At 45.6% G+C, this 22,628-nt stretch overlaps 1 protein-coding gene across 1 annotated transcript in view; it reads right to left on the bottom strand.

Annotated features, from left to right (window-relative positions):
• The window catches only part of ano2b (anoctamin 2b), a 220,198-nt gene that overhangs the window by 196,404 nt on the left and 1,166 nt on the right, over nt 1–22,628 (bottom strand). Inside the window, exons 2-4 of the mRNA XM_045209694.1 lie at nt 11,868–12,427; nt 10,805–10,846; nt 208–633 (exon numbers count right to left, since the gene is read on the bottom strand). Of these exons, the coding sequence (XP_045065629.1) occupies nt 208–633; nt 10,805–10,846; nt 11,868–12,427 (1,028 nt within the window). The remainder of the gene's footprint in view (nt 1–207; nt 634–10,804; nt 10,847–11,867; nt 12,428–22,628) is intronic.

Consider the following 22,628-nt stretch of genomic DNA (forward strand, 5'->3'; position numbering starts at 1 on the left):
ATATTACACATGGATTTGTTTATTACTTTTTTTTACTTTTAAAACTGCTGCGATAATGATCATTACACCAGAAATAACACCAGACCAGCACACAAACCCACAAATCACACACACAACGCGCACACACACACACAACGCGCACACACACACACACAACGCGCACACACACACAACTCACACACACTCACACGCCGGTTGGTCTCTCACCTCTGTGTCTCTCTCCATCTCAAGCCCCGCCTTCAGCAGCCGGGCCTCAAACTCCTCCCTGATCAGCACCATATCTCCTTCAGCTGAGTCCGCCTCCAACTCCACCTCCACGGCCACTCCCACGCCCAGGTCCACACACACCTCCCCATCCCCCGCACTCCGCTGCCCGGCTGCACATCCCACCCCCCCCACACCCTCCTGCCCTACACCCCCCTGCCCTACACCCCCCACAGGGCCGGAGGGGGGGGAGGTACCATTAGAGATGACAGAGAGGCGATGAGGAGGGTGCGAGGGGGCGGAGAGACGGTGCGGCCGGTCGCCCCCCCTCACAGAGGTCTGTTTACGTTGGTAAAACACCAGGACATAGTCCACCTTCCTCCGGCCATCTGAAAAGAACTGTCCCCACCTCTGGCCATCACCTCCGCCCTAGAGGAGAGGAGACAGACAGGGGACTGGTCAGTAACTAACTAACACCCTAACCTGCTGGCCCATCACCCCCTCCCTAGAGGAGACAGACAGGGGACTGGTCAGTAACTAACTAACACCCTAACCTGCTGGCCCATCACCCCCTCCCTAGAGGAGACAGACAGGGGACTGGTCAGTAACTAACTAACACCCTAACCTGCTGGCCCAACACCCCCTCCCTAGAGGAGACAGACAGGGGACTGGTCAGTAACTAACTAACACCCCAACCTGCTGGCCCATCACCCCCTCCCTAGAGGAGACAGACAGGGGACTGGTCAGTAACTAACTAACACCCCAACCTGCTGGCCCATCACCCCCTCCCTAGAGGAGACAGACAGGGGACTGGTCAGTAACTAACTAACACCCTAACCTGCTGGCCCATCACCCCCTCCCTAGAGGAGACAGACAGGGGACTGGTCAGTAACTAACTAACACCCTAACCTGCTGGCCCAACACCCCCTCCCTAGAGGAGACAGACAGGGGACTGGTCAGTAACTAACTAACACCCTAACCTGCTGGCCCATCACCCCCTCCCTAGAGGAGAGGAGACAGGGGACTGGTCAGTAACTAACTAACACCCTAACCTGCTGGCCCATCACCCCCTCCCTAGAGGAGACAGACAGGGGACTGGTCAGTAACTAACTAACACCCTAACCTGCTGGCCCAACACCCCCCCCTAGAGGAGACAGACAGGGGACTGGTCAGTAACTAACTAACACCCTAACCTGCTGGCCCATCACCCCCTCCCTAGAGGAGACAGACAGGGGACTGGTCAGTAACTAACTAACACCCTAACCTGCTGGCCCATCACCCCCTCCCTAGAGGAGACAGACAGGGGACTGGTCAGTAACTAACTAACACCCTAACCTGCTGGCCCATCACCCCCTCCCTAGAGGAGAGGAGACAGACAGGGGACTGGTCAGTAACTAACTAACACCCTAACCTGCTGGCCCATCACCCCCTCCCTAGAGGAGACAGACAGGGGACTGGTCAGTAACTAACTAACACCCTAACCTGCTGGCCCAACACCCCCTCCCTAGAGGAGAGGAGACAGACAGGGGACTGGTCAGTAACTAACTAACACCCTAACCTGCTGGCCCATCACCCCCTCCCTAGAGGAGAGGAGACAGACAGGGGACTGGTCAGTAACTAACTAACACCCTAACCTGCTGGCCCATCACCCCCTCCCTAGAGGAGAGGAGACAGACAGGGGACTGGTCAGTAACTAACTAACACCCTAACCTGCTGGCCCATCACCCCCTCCCTAGAGGAGAGGAGACAGACAGGGGACTGGTCAGTAACTAACTAACACCCCAACCTGCTGGCCCATCACCCCCTCCCTAGAGGAGACAGACAGGGGACTGGTCAGTAACTAACTAACACCCTAACCTGCTGGCCCATCACCCCCCTCCCTAGAGGAGACAGACAGGGGACTGGTCAGTAACTAACTACCCTAACCTGCTGGCCCAACACCCCCTCCCTAGAGGAGACAGACAGGGGACTGGTCAGTAACTAACTAACACCCTAACCTGCTGGCCCATCACCCCCTCCGTAGAGGAGACAGACAGGGGACTGGTCAGTAACTAACTAACACCCTAACCTGCTGGCCCAACACCCCCTACCTAGAGGAGACAGACAGGGGACTGGTCAGTAACTAACTAACACCCTAACCTGCTGGCCCATCACCCCCTCCCTAGAGGAGACAGACAGGGGACTGGTCAGTAACTAACTAACACCCCAACCTGCTGGCCCATCACCCCCTCCCTAGAGGAGAGGAGACAGACAGGGGACTGGTCAGTAACTAACTAACACCCTAACCTGCTGGCCCATCACCCCCCCCCTAGAGGAGACAGACAGGGGACTGGTCAGTAACTAACTAACACCCTAACCTGCTGGCCCATCACCCCCTCCCTAGAGGAGACAGACAGGGGACTGGTCAGTAACTAACTAACACCCTAACCTGCTGGCCCATCACCCCCTCCCTAGAGGAGAGGAGACAGACAGGGGACTGGTCAGTAACTAACTAACACCCTAACCTGCTGGCCCATCACCCCCCCCCCTAGAGGAGAGGAGACAGACAGGGGACTGGTCAGTAACTAACTAACACCCTAACCTGCTGGCCCATCACCCCCTCCCTAGAGGAGACAGACAGGGGACTGGTCAGTAACTAACTAACACCCTAACCTGCTGGCCCATCACCCCCTCCCTAGAGGAGACAGACAGGGGACTGGTCAGTAACTAACTAACACCCTAACCTGCTGGCCCATCACCCCCTCCCTAGAGGAGACAGACAGGGGACTGGTCAGTAACTAACTAACACCCTAACCTGCTGGCCCATCACCCCCTCCCCTAGAGGAGAGGAGACAGACAGGGGACTGGTCAGTAACTAACTAACACCCTAACCTGCTGGCCCATCACCCCCCCCCTAGAGGAGACAGACAGGGGACTGGTCAGTAACTAACTAACACCCTAACCTGCTGGCCCATCACCCCCTCCCTAGAGGAGAGGAGACAGACAGGGGACTGGTCAGTAACTAACTAACACCCTAACCTGCTGGCCCATCACCCCCTCCCTAGAGGAGACAGACAGGGAACTGGTCAGTAACTAACTAACACCCTAACCTGCTGGCCCATCACCCCCTCCCTAGAGGAGACAGACAGGGGACTGGTCAGTAACTAACTAACACCCTAACCTGCTGGCCCATCACCCCCTCCCTAGAGGAGACAGACAGGGGACTGGTCAGTAACTAACTAACACCCTAACCTGCTGGCCCATCACCCCCTCCCTAGAGGAGACAGACAGGGAACTGTCAGTAACTGTTCAGTAGGGCACAAGTAGCAAAATTCCTCAAACAAATGAACACACCCCTCCCTGGTTCTGAGGAGGGTGAATAGCAGGTCAACTTTAATGAAAGTTGCAGATGGAAAAGGTATATACAGTGGGGGAAAAAAGTATTTAGTCAGCCACCAATTGTGCAAGTTCTCCCACTTAAAAAGATGAGAGAGGCCTGTAATTTTCATCATAGGTACACGTCAACTATGACAGACAAAATGAGAAAAAAAATCCAGAAAATCACATTGTAGGATTTTTTATGAATTTATTTGCAAATTATGGTGGAAAATAAGTATTTGGTCAATAACAAAAGTTTCTCAATACTTTGTTATATACCCTTTGTTGGCAATGACACAGGTCAAACGTTTTCTGTAAGTCTTCACAAGGTTTTCACACACTGTTGCTGGTATTTTGGCCCATTCCTCCATGCAGATCTCCTCTAGAGCAGTGATGTTTTGGGGCTGTCGCTGGGCAACACAGACTTTCAACTCCCTCCAAAGATTTTCTATGGGGTTGAGATCTGGAGACTGGCTAGGCCACTCCAGGACCTTGAAATGCTTCTTACGAAGCCACTCCTTCGTTGCCCGGGCGGTGTGTTTGGGATCATTGTCATGCTGAAAGACCCAGCCACGTTTCATCTTCAATGCCCTTGCTGATGGAAGGAGGTTTTCACTCAAAATCTCACGATACATGGCCCCATTCATTCTTTCCTTTACACGGATCAGTCGTCCTGGTCCCTTTGCAGAAAAACAGCCCCAAAGCATGATGTTTCCACCCCCATGCTTCACAGTAGGTATGGTGTTCTTTGGATGCAACTCAGCATTCTTTGTCCTCCAAACACGACGAGTTGAGTTTTTACCAAAAAGTTCTATTTTGGTTTCATCTGACCATATGACATTCTCCCAATCCTCTTCTGGATCATCCAAATGCACTCTAGCAAACTTCAGACGGGCCTGGACATGTACTGGCTTAAGCAGGGGGACACGTCTGGCACTGCAGGATTTGAGTCCCTGGCGGCGTAGTGTATATACTGATGGTAGGCTTTGTTACTTTGGTCCCAGCTCTCTGCAGGTCATTCACTAGGTCCCCCTGTGTGGTTCTGGGATTTTTGCTCACCGTTCTTGTGATCATTTTGACCCCACAGGGTGAGATCTTGCGTGGAGCCCCAGATCGAGGGAGATTATCAGTGGTCTTGTATGTCTTCCATTTCCTAATAATTGCTCCCACAGTTGATTTCTTCAAACCAAGCTGCTTACCTATTGCAGATTCAGTCTTCCCAGCCTGGTGCAGGTCTACAATTTTGTTTCTGGTGTCCTTTGACAGCTCTTTGGTCTTGGCCATAGTGGAGATTGGAGTGTGACTGTTTGAGGTTGTGGACAGGTGTCTTTTGTACTGATAACAAGTTCAAACAGGTGCCATTAATACAGGTAACGAGTGGAGGACAGAGGAGCCTCTTAAAGAAGAAGTTACAGGTCTGTGAGAGCCAGAAATCTTGCTTGTTTGTAGGTGACCAAATACTTATTTTCCACCATAATTTGCAAATAAATTCATAAAAAATCCTACAATGTGATTTTCTGGAAAAGAAATTCTCAATTTGTCTGTCATAGTTGACGTGTACCTATGATGAAAATTACAGGCCTCTCATCTTTTTAAGTGGGAGAACTTGCACAATTGGTGGCTGACTAGATACTTTTTTTCCCCACTGTATAGACCTGACATGATACCTTATTCTACATAATCTGTTCTACACACCCTGTATCTCCTGGACCAGGGTTGGAGACCACTGATTACCACCCTGTATCTCCAGGACCAGGGTTGGGGACCACTGATGACCACCCTGTATCTCCTGGACCAGGGTTGGAGACCACTGATGACCACCCTGTATCTATACAGGACCAGGGTTGGAGACCACTGATGACCACCCTGTATCTATACAGGACCAGGGTTGGAGACCACTGATGACCACCCTGTATCTCCTGGACCAGGGTTGGAGACCACTGATGACCACCCTGTATCTATACAGGACCAGGGTTGGAGACCACTGATGACCACCCTGTATCTCCTGGACCAGGGTTGGAGACCACTGATGACCACCCTGTATCTATACAGGACCAGGGTTGGAGACCACTGATGACCACCCTGTATCTATACAGGACCAGGGTTGGAGACCACTGATGACCACCCTGTATCTATACAGGACCAGGGTTGGAGACCACTGATGACCACCCTGTATCTATACAGGACCAGGGTTGGGGACCACTGATGACCACCCTGTATCTCCTGGACCAGGGTTGGGGACCACTGATGACCACCCTGTATCTCCTGGACCAGGGTTGGAGACCACTGATTACCACCCTGTATCTATACAGGACCAGGGTTGGAAAACACTGATGACCACCCTGTATCTATACAGGACCAGGGTTGGAGACCACTGATGACCACCCTGTATCTCCTGGACCAGGGTTGGAGACCACTGATGACCACCCTGTATCTATACAGGACCAGGGTTGGAGACCACTGATGACCACCCTGTATCTCCTGGACCAGGGTTGGAGACCACTGATGACCACCCTGTATCTATACAGGACCAGGGTTGGAGACCACTGATGACCACCCTGTATCTATACAGGACCAGGGTTGGAGACCACTGATGACCACCCTGTATCTATACAGGACCAGGGTTGGAGACCACTGATGACCACCCTGTATCTATACAGGACCAGGGTTGGAGACCACTGATGACCACCCTGTATCTATACAGGACCAGGGTTGGAGACCACTGATGACCACCCTGTATCTATACAGGACCAGGGTTGGAGACCACTGATGACCACCCTGTATCTATACAGGACCAGGGTTGGAGACCACTGATGACCACCCTGTATCTCTGGACCAGGGTTGGAGACCACTGATGACCACCCTGTATCACTCCCGGACCAGGGTTGGAGACCACTGATGACCATCCTGTATCTCCTGGACCAGGGTTGGAGACCACTGATGACCACCCTGATCCCTGGACCAGGGGTTGAGACCACTGATGACCACCCTGTATCTCGACCAGGGTTGGGGACCACTGATGACCACCCTGTATCTCTGGACCAGGGTTGGAGACCACTGATGACCACCCTGTATCTATACAGGACCAGGGTTGGAGACCACTGATGACCACCCTGTCTCTATACAGGACCAGGGTTGGAGACCACTGATGACCACCCTGTATCTATACAGGACCAGGGTTGGAGACCACTGATGACCACCCTGTATCTATACAGGACCAGGGTTGGAGACCACTGATGACCACCCTGTATCTATACAGGACCAGGGTTGGAGACCACTGATGACCACCCTGTATCTATACAGGACCAGGGTTGGAGACCACTGATGACCACCCTGTATCTATACAGGACCAGGGTTGGAGACCACTGATGACCACCCTGTATCTATACAGGACCAGGGTTGGAGACCACTGATGACCACCCTGTATCTATACAGGACCAGGGTTGGAGACCACTGATGACCACCCTGTATCTCCTGGACCAGGGTTGGAGACCACTGATGACCACCCTGTATCTCCTGGACCAGGGTTGGAGACCACTGATGACCATCCTGTATCTCCTGGACCAGGGTTGGAGACCACTGATGACCACCCTGTATCTCCTGGACCAGGGTTGGAGACCACTGATGACCACCCTGTATCTATACAGGACCAGGGTTGGAGACCACTGATGACCACCCTGTATCTCCTGGACCAGGGTTGGAGACCACTGATGACCACCCTGTATCTATACAGGACCAGGGTTGGGGACCACTGATGACCACCCTGTCTCTATACAGGACCAGGGTTGGAGACATTTACATTACATTTTACATTTTAGTCATTTAGCAGACGCTCTTATCCAGAGCGACTTACAGGAGCAATTAGGGTTAAGTGCCTTGCTCAAGGGCACATTTACGTCATTTAGCAGACGCTCTTATCCAGAGCGACTCACCCTGGTCCACTGATGACCACCCTGTTTCTCCTGGACCAGGGTTGGAGACCACTGATGACCACCCTGTATCTCCTGGACCAGGGTTGGAGACCACTGATGACCACCCTTAATCTATACAGGACCAGGGTTGGAGACCACTGATGACCACCCTGTCTCTATACAGGACCAGGGTTGGAGACCACTGATGACCACCCTGTTTCTCCTGGACCAGGGTTGGAGACCACTGATGACCACCCTGTATCTCCTGGACCAGGGTTGGAGACCACTGATGACCACCCTGTATCTCCTGGACCAGGGTTGGAGACCACTGATGACCACCCTGTATCTATACAGGACCAGGGTTGGAGACCACTGATGACCACCCTGTATCTATACAGGACCAGGGTTGGAGACCACTGATGACCACCCTGTATCTATACTGGACCAGGGTTGGAGACCACTGATGACCACCCTGTATCTCTGGACCAGGGTTGGAGACCACTGATGACCACCCTGTATCTATACAGGACCAGGGTTGGAGACCACTGATGACCACCCTGTATCTATACAGGACCAGGGTTGGAGACCACTGATGACCACCCTGTATCTATACAGGACCAGGGTTGGGGACCACTGATGACCACCCTGTATCTATACAGGACCAGGGTTGGAGACCACTGATGACCACCCTGTATCTATACAGGACCAGGGTTGGAGACCACTGATGACCACCCTGTATCTCCTGGACCAGGGTTGGAGACCACTGATGACCACCCTGTATCTCCTGGACCAGGGTTGGAGACCACTGATGACCATCCTGTATCTCCTGGACCAGGGTTGGAGACCACTGATGACCACCCTGTATCTCCTGGACCAGGGTTGGAGACCACTGATGACCACCCTGTATCTATACAGGACCAGGGTTGGAGACCACTGATGACCACCCTGTATCTCCTGGACCAGGGTTGGAGACCACTGATGACCACCCTGTATCTATACAGGACCAGGGTTGGGGACCACTGATGACCACCCTGTCTCTATACAGGACCAGGGTTGGAGACCACTGATGACCACCCTGTTTCTCCTGGACCAGGGTTGGAGACCACTGATGACCACCCTGTATCTCCTGGACCAGGGTTGGAGACCACTGATGACCACCCTTAATCTATACAGGACCAGGGTTGGAGACCACTGATGACCACCCTGTCTCTATACAGGACCAGGGTTGGAGACCACTGATGACCACCCTGTATCTCCTGGACCAGGGTTGGGGACCACTGATGACCACCCTGTATCTATACAGGACCAGGGTTGGAGACCACTGATGACCACCCTGTATCTCCTGGACCAGGGTTGGAGACCACTGATGACCACCCTGTATCTATACAGGACCAGGGTTGGAGACCACCGATGACCACCCTGTATCTATACAGGACCAGGGTTGGAGACCACTGATGACCACCCTGTATCTATACAGGACCAGGGTTGGAGACCACTGATGACCACCCTGTTTCTCCTGGACCAGGGTTGGAGACCACTGATGACCACCCTGTATCTATACAGGACCAGGGTTGGAGACCACTGATGACCACCCTGTATCTATACAGGACCAGGGTTGGAGACCACTGATGACCACCCTGTATCTATACAGGACCAGGGTTGGAGACCACTGATGATCACCCTGTATCTATACAGGACCAGGGTTGGAGACCACTGATGACCACCCTGTATCTCCAGGACCAGGGTTGGAGACCACTGATGACCACCCTGTATCTCCAGGACCAGGGTTGGAGACCACTGATGACCACCCTGTATCTCCTGGACCAGGGTTGGAGACCACTGATGACCACCCTGTATCTATACAGGACCAGGGTTGGAGACCACTGATGACCACCCTGTATCTATACAGGACCAGGGTTGGAGACCACTGATGACCACCCTGTATCTATACAGGACCAGGGTTGGAGACCACTGATGACCACCCTGTATCTCCAGGACCAGGGTTGGAGACCACTGATGACCACCCTGTATCTATACAGGACCAGGGTTGGAGACCACTGATGACCACCCTGTATCTATACAGGACCAGGGTTGGAGACCACTGATGACCACCCTGTCTCTATACAGGACCAGGGTTGGAGACCACTGATGACCACCCTGTCTCTATACAGGACCAGGGTTGGAGACCACTGATGACCACCCTGTCTCTATACAGGACCAGGGTTGGAGACCACTGATGACCACCCTGTATCTATACAGGACCAGGGTTGGAGACCACTGATGACCACCCTGTATCTATACAGGACCAGGGTTGGAGACCACTGATGACCACCCTGTATCTCAGGACCAGGGTTGGAGACCACTGATGACCACCCTGTATCTATACAGGACCAGGGTTGGAGACCACTGATGACCACCCTGTATCTATACAGGACCAGGGTTGGAGACCACTGATGACCACCCTGTCTCTATACAGGACCAGGGTTGGAGACCACTGATGACCACCCTGTATCTATACAGGACCAGGGTTGGAGACCACTGATGACCACCCTGTCTCTATACAGGACCAGGGTTGGAGACCACTGATGACCACCCTGTATCTATACAGGACCAGGGTTGGAGACCACTGATGACCACCCTGTATCTATACAGGACCAGGGTTGGAGACCACTGATGACCACCCTGTTTCTCCTGGACCAGGATTGGGGACCACTGAAGAGGTTATATCAAGTCTAGTAATGTAGGGTTAAATAATTCAGCAAGACCGTTTAGATTAAACATACCTGGAGGACAAGCTCTACAGTAATAACCAGCCAGCAAGTCCGTTTAGATGAGATGTCTCCTTGGCAACATACCTGGAGGACAAGCTCTACAGTAATAACCAGCCAGCAAGACCGTTCAGATGAGATGTCTCCTTGGCAACATACCTGGAGGACAACCTCTACAGTAATAACCAGCCAGCAAGACCATTTAGATGAGATGTCTCCTTGGCAACATACCTGGAGGACAAGCTCTACAGTAATAACCAGCCAGCAATACCGTTTAGATGAGATGACTCCTTGGCAACATACCTGGAGGACAAGCTCTACAGTAATAACCAGCCAGCAAGACCGTTTAGATGAGATGTCTCCTTGGCAACATACCTGGAGGACAACCTCTACAGTAATAACCAGCCAGGCGACATAAAATACTCTAACAAAAACATGTTTTCAGTTCACATGGAAAGTTTCGCAAACGTATGTACTGGGAGGGGATTTGACAGGTCACAACAAACAAATGTAGGAGTAGAATCAACAGTTAGCAGAAAGTCAACCGTTTGTGGAGTTACTCACCGGTATCTTGTCTTGGCTGGCGGACTGATGCATTCTGTAGCGCTACAAACACAGACAGGAGAATAACGGGACGGTGTCGTTAGACCGGGAGGAGAATAATAACGGAATAGTAGCAGCAGCTGTACGCGCGGAGCTCATCATTATCTGCACGCGCATCTCGGTAATCCGCCAATTTGGGGGAGCAAAGCGACGCGCCTCTCACTTAGCAGGGGACTCAATATTAGTAGGCTATGACCTACACACATGTTTCATCTAGATACCTATCAAACTGTCGTCTATCTGGAGCTCCCAGCGAGTTAATTGGGCTCTGTGTCTGTGGGCTACAGGTTCCGTCTATTCATCCGTGTGTTGATTCTGACTGCGCGCGTCCTCGGGAGTTTGGCACACGCCCAACTCAGGTTCACCCAGGTGCGTTGATTGGTCGACGCTCCTTGATAAATTACGGTAACGAGGAACCAGTGGGAACAACCGGGCTCCCAGGTGAGGTGATACTGATGGTTTCTACGGCGACGCGCTCAGGGAATTAAAGTGGAAAGCACTGTCGTGCATGAAGAACGCGTTTTAATAATTGTTGTTTTCATTAGAATGAGACCGAAAAATACTAGGATCTGTAAATAATGTAGGTATCCACGCCTCTTGTTGGTGTTTATTCTTCATTAAATGTATCCACGCCTCTTGTAGGTGTTCATTCTTCATACATGACAGCGCTTTCCATGTTCCTTCCCCGAGCGCGTCACCGTAGAAACGTTCAGTTCCAATTATCAACACACCTGACCGGCTCGAGTGCCAGTAACACTGGGTCAAATTAAATACGTTTTTTATAGTTGAGCTACTTGGTTTTAATGTCTCTCCAACACGGTAGTCAGAAAGGTTTTCAACATAATAAGACCATTCAAACTGTTCCACTGAAATCATCTGATTAGACAAACATTTATATTGGTGAATTAAACACACACACACACACACACACACACACACACACACACACACACACACACATATATATGCTTCTGCCAACTTTTTTCTGTCCAAGTCAACCACTGCTCCTGAATCATGTCCATACTGTGTGTGTCCGCTCCTGTAGGTAGTCTATGGCCCGGTCCAGACCAGGACCTGTAGAGCCCAGAGAGATGTCCCGACCAGGACCTGTAGAGCCCAGAGAGATGTCCCGACCCAGACCAGGACCTGTAGAGCCCAGAGAGATGTCCAGACCCAGACCAGGACCTGTAGAGCCCAAAGAGATGTCCTGACCCAGACCAGGACCTGTAGAGCCCAGAGAGATGTCCCGGTCCAGACCAGGACCTGTAGAGCCCAGAGAGATGTCCTGACCCAGACCAGGACCTGTAGAGCCCAGAGAGATGTCCAGACCCAGACCAGGCCCTGTAGAGCCCAGAGAGATGTCCAGACCAGGACCTGTAGAGCCCAGAGAGATGTCCCGACCCAGACAAGGACCTGTAGAGCCCAGAGAGATGTCCCGACCCAGACCAGGCCCTGTAGAGCCCAGAGAGATGTCCCGACCCAGACCAGGACCAGGAGTACAAGGCCCCGGGCAGAACAGGGTATCACTGTGGATGGATGATGACTCACTGACAGCTGTGGCCACCCTGCAGCCACTCCATGGTCCTGCAGACACACATCACAGACACATATTATACACATCACATTATGCAATACACACACTCAGTCACACACACACACACACACACACACACATCTTATAGTACATTATGCAATAGACAGACACACACAATGCATACATCATACCACATTATGAGACACACAGACAATGCATACATCATACCACATTATGGAACAAACAGACAATTCATGCATCATACCACATTATGGAACACATAGACAATTCATACATCATACCACATTATGGAACACATAGACAATTCATACATCATACCACATTATGGAACACACAGACAATTCATACATCATACCACATTATGGAACACATAGACAATTCATACATCATACCATATTATGGAACAAACAGACAATTCATACATCATACCACATTATGGAACACACAGACAATTCATACATCATACCACATTATGGAACACACAGACAATTCATACATCATACCACATTATGGAACACATAGACAATTCATACATCATACCATATTATGGAACACATAGACAATTCATACATCATACCACATTATGGAACAAACAGACAATTCATACATCATACCACATTATGGAACACATAGACAAATCATACATCATACCACATTATGGAACACACAGAACCAATTCATACATCATACCACATTATGGAACAAACAGACAATTCATACACCATACCACATTATGGAACACACAGACAATTCATACATCATACCACATTATGGAACACACAGACACTTCATACATCATACCACATTATGGAACAAACAGACAATTCATACATCATACCACATTATGGAACACACAGACCATTCATACATCATACCACATTATGGAACACACAGACAATTCATACATCATACCACATTATGGAACACACAGACAATTCATACATCATACCACATTATGGAACACACAGACAATTCATACATCATACCACATTATGGAACACATAGACAATTCATACATCATGCCACATTATGGAACACACAGACAATTCATACATCATACCACATTATGGAACACACAGACAATTCATACATCATACCACATTATGGAACACACAGACAATTCATACATCATACCACATTATGGAACACATAGACAATTCATACATCATGCCACATTATGGAACACACAGACAATTCATACATCATACCACATTATGGAACACACAGACAATTCATACATCATACCACATTATGGAACACATAGACAATTCATACATCATGCCACATTATGGAACACACAGACAATTCATACATCATACCACATTATGGAACACACAGACCATTCATACATCATACCACATTATGGAACACACAGACAATTCATACATCATGCCACATTATGGAACACACACACACTTCATACATCATACCACATTATGGAACACACAGACAATTCATACATCATACCATATTATGGAACACACAGACACTTCATACATCATACCACATTATGGAACACACAGACAAGTCATACATCATACCACATTATGGAACACACAGAACCAATTCATACATCATACCACATTATGGAACAAACAGACAATTCATACACCATACCACATTATGGAACAAACAGACAATTCATACATCATACCACATTATGGAACACACAGACACTTCATACATCATACCACATTATGGAACAAACATACAATTCATACATCATACCACATTATGGAACACACAGACAATTCATACATCATACCACATTATGGAACACACAGACAATTCATACATCATACCACATTATGGAACACACAGACAATTCATACATCATACCACATTATGGAACACACAGACAATTCATACATCATACCACATTATGGAACACATAGACAATTCATACATCATGCCACATTATGGAACACACAGACAATTCATACATCATACCACATTATGGAACACACAGACAATTCATACATCATACCACATTATGGAACACATAGACAATTCATACATCATGCCACATTATGGAACACACAGACAATTCATACATCATACCACATTATGGAACACACAGACAATTCATACATCATACCACATTATGGAACACATAGACAATTCATACATCATGCCACATTATGGAACACACAGACAATTCATACATCATACCACATTATGGAACACACAGACAATTCATACATCATACCACATTATGGAACACACAGACAATTCATACATCATGCCACATTATGGAACACACAGACAATTCAAACATCATACCACATTATGGAACACACAGACAATTCATACATCATACCACATTATGGAACACACAGACACTTCATACATCATACCACATTATGGAACACACAGACAATTCATACATCATACCACATTATGGAACAAACAGAAAATGCATACATCATACCACATTATGGAACACACAGACAATTCATACATCATACCACATTATGGAACACACAGACAATTCATACATCATACCACATTATGGAACACACAGACAATTCATACATCATGCCACATTATGGAACACACAGACAATTAATACATCATACCACATTATGGAACACACAGACAATTCATACATCATGCCACATTATGGAACAAACAGACAATTCATACATCATACCACATTATGGAACACACAGACAATTCATACATTATACCACATTATGGAACACACAGACAATTCATACATCATACCACATTATGGAACACACAGACAATTCATACATCATGCCACATTATGGAACACACAGACAATTCATACATCATACCACATTATGGAACACACAGACAATTCATACATCATACCACATTATGGAACAAACAGAAAATGCATACATCACACCACATTATGGAACACACAGACAATTCATACATCATACCACATTATGGAACACACAGACAATTCATACATCATACCACATTATGGAACACACAGACAATTCATACATCATGCCACATTATGGAACACACAGACAATTCATACATCATACCACATTATGGAACACACAGACAATTCATACATCATAACACATTATGGAACAAACAGAAAATTCATACATCATACCACATTATGGAACACACAGACAATTCATACATCATACCACATTATGGAACACACAGACAATTCATACATCATACCACATTATGGAACACACAGACAATTCATACATCATGCCACATTATGGAACACACAGACAATTCATACATCATACCACATTATGGAACACACAGACAATTCATACATCATGCCACATTATGGAACAAACAGACAATTCATACATCATACCACATTATGGAACACACAGACAATTCATACATTATACCAAATTATGGAACACACAGACAATTCATACATCATACCACATTATGGAACACACAGACAATTCATACATCATGCCACATTATGGAACACACAGACAATTCATACATCATACCACATTATGGAACACACAGACAATTCATACATCATACCACATTATGGAACACACAGACACTTCATACATCATACCACATTATGGAACACACAGACAATTCATACATCATACCACATTATGGAACACACAGACCATTCATACATCATACCACATTATGGAACACACAGACAATTCATACATCATACCACATTATGGAACACACAGACCATTCATACATCATACCACATTATGGAACACACAGACAATTCATACATCATACCACATTATGGAACACACAGACAATTCATACATCATACCACATTATGGAACACACAGACAATTCATACATCATACCACATTATGGAACACACAGACAATTCATACATCATACCACATTATGGAACACATAGACAATTCATACATCATACCACATTATGGAACACACAGACAATTCATACATCATACCACATTATGGAACACACAGACAATTCATACATCATACCACATTATGGAACACACAGACAATTCATACACCATACCACATTATGGAACACACAGACAATTCATACATCATACCACATTATGGAACACACAGACAATTCATACACCATGCCACATTATGGAACACACAGACAATTCATACACCATGCCACATTATGGAACACACAGACAATTCATACATCATCCCACATTATGGAACACACAGACAATTCATACATCATACCACATTATGGAACACACAGACAATTCATACATCATACCACATTATGGAACACATAGACAATTCATACATCATGCCACATTATGGAACACACATACAATTCATACATCATACCACATTATGGAACACACAGACAATTCATACATCATACCACATTATGGAACACACAGACAATTCATACATCATACCACATTATGGAACACACAGACAATTCATACATCATACCACATTATGGAACAAACAGACAATTCATACATCATACCACATTATGGAACACACAGACAATTCATACATCATGCCACATTATGGAACACACAGACAATTCATACATCATGCCACATTATGGAACACACAGACAATTCATACATCATACCACATTATGGAACACACAGACCATTCATACATCATGCCACATTATGGAACACACAGACAATTCATACATCATACCACATTATGGAACACACAGACAATTCATACATCATGCCACATTATGGAACACACAGACAATTCATACATCATACCACATTATGGAACACACAGACAATTCATACATCATGCCACATTATGGAACACACAGACCATTCATACATCATACCACATTATGGAACACACAGACCATTCATACATCATACCACATTATGGAACACACAGACAATTCATACATCATACCACATTATGGAACACACAGACAATTCATACATCATACCACATTATGGAACACACAGACACTTCATACATCATACCACATTATGGAACACACAGACAATTCATACATCATACCACATTATGGAACACACAGACAATTCATACATCATACCACATTATGGAACACACAGACACTTCATACATCATACCACATTATGGAACACACAGACAATTCATACATCATACCACATTATGGAACACATAGACAAGTCATACATCATACCACATTATGGAACACACAGACAATTCATACATCATACCACATTATGGAACACACATACCATTCATACATCATACCACATTATGGAACACACAGACACTTCATACATCATACCACATTATGGAACACACAGACAATTCATACATCATACCACATTATGGAACAAACAGAAAATGCATACATCATACCACATTATGGAACACACAGACAATTCATACATCATACCACATTATGGAACACACAGACAATTCATACATCATACCACATTATGGAACACACAGACAATTCATACATCATGCCACATTATGGAACACACAGACAATTAATACATCATACCACATTATGGAACACACAGACAATTCATACATCATGCCACATTATGGAACAAACAGACAATTCATACATCATACCACATTATGGAACACACAGACAATTCATACATTATACCACATTATGGAACACACAGACAATTCATACATCATACCACATTATGGAACACACAGACAATTCATACATCATGCCACATTATGGAACACACAGACAATTCATACATCATACCACATTATGGAACACACAGACAATTCATACATCATACCACATTATGGAACAAACAGAAAATGCATACATCATACCACATTATGGAACACACAGACAATTCATACATCATACCACATTATGGAACACACAGACAATTCATACATCATACCACATTATGGAACACACAGACAATTCATACATCATACCACATTATGGAACACATAGACAAGTCATACATCATACCACATTATGGAACACACAGACAATTCATACATCATACCACATTATGGAACACACATACCATTCATACATCATACCACATTATGGAACACACAGACAATTCATACATCATACCACATTATGGAACACACAGACAATTCATACATCATGCCACATTATGGAACACACAGACAATTCATACATCATACCACATTATGGAACACACAGACAATTCATACATCATACCACATTATGGAACAAACAGAAAATGCATACATCATACCACATTATGGAACACACAGACAATTCATACATCATACCACATTATGGAACACACAGACACTTCATACATCATACCACATTATGGAACACACAGACAATTCATACATCATACCACATTATGGAACACATAGACAAGTCATACATCATACCACATTATGGAACACACAGACAATTCATACATCATACCACATTATGGAACACACATACCATTCATACATCATACCACATTATGGAACACACAGACAATTCATACATCATACCACATTATGGAACACACAGACAATTCATACATCATACCACATTATGGAACAAACAGAAAATGCATACATCATACCACATTATGGAACACACAGACAATTCATACATCATACCACATTATGGAACACACAGACAATTCATACATCATACCACATTATGGAACACACAGACAATTCATACATCATACCACATTATGGAACACATAGACAAGTCATACATCATACCACATTATGGAACACACAGACAATTCATACATCATACCACATTATGGAACACACATACCATTCATACATCATACCACATTATGGAACACACAGACAATTCATACATCATACCACATTATGGAACACACAGACAATTCATACATCATGCCACATTATGGAACACACAGACAATTCATACATCATACCACATTATGGAACACACAGACAATTCATACATCATACCACATTATGGAACAAACAGAAAATGCATACATCATACCACATTATGGAACACACAGACAATTCATACATCATACCACATTATGGAACACACAGACACTTCATACATCATACCACATTATGGAACACACAGACAATTCATACATCATACCACATTATGGAACACATAGACAAGTCATACATCATACCACATTATGGAACACACAGACAATTCATACATCACACCACATTATGGAACACACATACCATTCATACATCATACCACATTATGGAACACACAGACAATTCATACATCATACCACATTATGGAACACACAGACAATTCATACATCATACCACATTATGGAACACACAGACAATTCATACATCATACCACATTATGGAACACACAGACAATTCATACATCATACCACATTATGGAACACACAGACCATTCATACATCATACCACATTATGGAACACACAGACATTTCATACATCATACCACATTATGGAACACACAGACAATTCATACATCATACCACATTATGGAACACACAGACCATTCATACATCATACCACATTATGGAACACATAGACAATTCATACATCATACCACATTATGGAACACACAGACCATTCATACATCATACCACATTATGGAACACACAGACAATTCATACATCATACCATATTATGGAACAAACAGACAATTCATACATCATACCACATTATGGAACACACAGACAATTCATACATCATACCACATTATGGAACACACAGACAATTAATACATCATACCACATTATGGAACACACAGACCATTCATACATCATACCACATTATGGAACACACAGCAGGGTCAGCCAGGAGGGGTGTGTGATGTCTAAAAGTGGTGTGATTATTTAGAGCGCGTCGCCATAGTGACATGATTCAGCACCATGGACAGACTCCCCAGTGTTATAAATATCTAATGGTTTCTACTGGAGGTCCTACTGTGACTAATAAGAAATAGAACGCCCCCCCCAACCCCCCTGCCCCCCCCACACACACACACACACACACACACACGGCCTGAAAGCTTTTAGACATCAGGTTAATGTTGAGGGAACCCTATTTGAACCCTATTTGAGTCAGAAAAAGATTACATGGAATTATTTTCAGATGTTCATACTGTGGATCATTTAGATATTTGATTTGGAATTTTAGGACCCCTTTAGTTATCCCCAAAATATATATAAAATATTGAATTTGTCCTTTACTACTATAGTCCAGAGAAACGCACTGAATAACACATTCAGAAATGGCAAAAAAGACAGTCAGAAAACAAGGTTTTGAAGAGTCTGTCCTGTATCTTGGAGATATAGATAAGACAGCTCAGGAAATAATAACCCCTTTTTTTGGGTAGGCACAAAACTAACTTCATACTTGTATTCATTTTTTAAAACCGGTACTGGTTACCTTCAGACGAGTCCCGTGACACTTGTGGAGAACACATGTTCATGACATTCTCCCCTTTCCATAGAGGGGTCGTAATAGTGTGTAGATCAAACCATTCGGACGCTACAGACGTTTTCGTGAGGAGACCCATTTTCGGGATGTCTCATGGTCTGTCTTTCACCACAGATGTGGAAGTGTGACATCGGCGGATGCGGAGGATTGAGATGCAGCCCAAAACAACAGATATCTCTAGCTTAAACTGGCGGATTTGGATAGCCAAAACAACAGATATCTCCAGCTTAAACTGGCGGATTTGGATGGCCAAAACAACAGATATCTCCAGCTTAAACTGGCGGATTTGGATGGCCAAAACAACAGATATCTCCAGCTTAAACTGGCGGATTTGGATGGCCAAAACAACAGATATCTCTAGCTTAAACTGGCGGATTTGGATGGCCAAAACAACAGATATCTCTAGCTTAAACTGGCAGATTTGGATGGCCAAATCAACAGATATCTCCAGCTTAAACTGGCGGATTTGGATGGCCAAAACAACAGATATCTCTAGCTTAAACTGGCAGATTTGGATGGCCAAAACAACAGATATCTCCAGCTTAAACTGGCGGATTTGGATGGCCAAAACAACAGATATCTCTAGCTTAAACTGGCAGATTTGGATGGCCAAAACAACAGATATCTCCAGCTTAAACTGGCGGATTTGGATGGCCAAAACAACAGATATCTCCAGCTTAAACTGGCGGATTTGGATGGCCAAAACAACAGATATCTCTAGCTTAAACTGGCAGATTTGGATGGGGATCTTTTTATCATGTTACTTATGTCCACTCTAGGGGTCAGTGTATAGGATGTATTATACAAGAGACTAAATTCACTAGTTCTACAACACAACATGTATTTTATTCGATCCAGTTGATAAAGGAAGGTAGAGTTGAGAGTTCCCATTGGTTCAGACAGTCACGTGGTCAGTACAGAACCATGTAGAGAGTTCCCATTGGTTCAGACAGTCACATGGTCAGTACAGAACCATGTAGAGAGTTCCCATCAGTTCAGACAGTCACATGGTCAGTACAGAACCATGTAGAGAGTTCCCATTGGTTCAGACAGTCACATGGTCAGTACAGAACCATGTAGAGAGTTCCCATTGGTTCAGACAGTCACATGGTCAGTACAGAACCATGTAGAGAGTTCCCATTGGTTCAGACAGTCACATGGTCAGTACAGAACCATGTAGAGAGTTCCCATCGGTTCAGACAGTCACATGGTCAGTACAGAACCATGTAGAGAGTTCCCATCAGTTCAGACAGTCACATGGTCAGTACAGAACCATGTAGAGAGTTCCCATCAGTTCAGACAGTCACATGGTCAGTACAGAACCATGTAGAGAGCTCCCATCAGTTCAGACAGTCACATGGTCAGTACAGAACCATGTAGAGAGTTCCCATCGGTTCAGACAGTCACATGGTTAGTACAGAACCATGTAGAGAGTTCCCATCGGTTCAGACAGTCACATGGTCAGTACAGAACCATGTAGAGAGTTCCCATCAGTTCAGACAGTCACATGGTCAGTACAGAACCATGTAGAGAGTTCCCATCAGTTCAGACAGTCACATGGTCAGTACAGAACCATGTAGAGAGTTCCCATCAGTTCAGACAGTCACATGGTCAGTACAGAACCATGTAGAGAGTTCCCATCAGTTCAGACAGTCACATGGTCAGTACAGAACCATGTAGAGAGTTCCCATCAGTTCAGACAGTCACATGGTCAGTACAGAACCATGTAGAGAGTTCCCATCAGTTCAGACAGTCACATGGTCAGTACAGAACCATGTAGAGAGTTCCCATCAGTTCAGACAGTCACATGGTCAGTACAGAACCATGTAGAGAGTTCCCATCAGTTCAGACAGTCACATGGTCAGTACAGAACCATGTAGAGAGTTCCCATCAGTTCAGACAGTCACA

This window comes from Coregonus clupeaformis, chromosome 4 (assembly GCF_020615455.1).
Source record: "Coregonus clupeaformis isolate EN_2021a chromosome 4, ASM2061545v1, whole genome shotgun sequence".
NCBI lineage: Eukaryota > Metazoa > Chordata > Actinopteri > Salmoniformes > Salmonidae > Coregonus > Coregonus clupeaformis.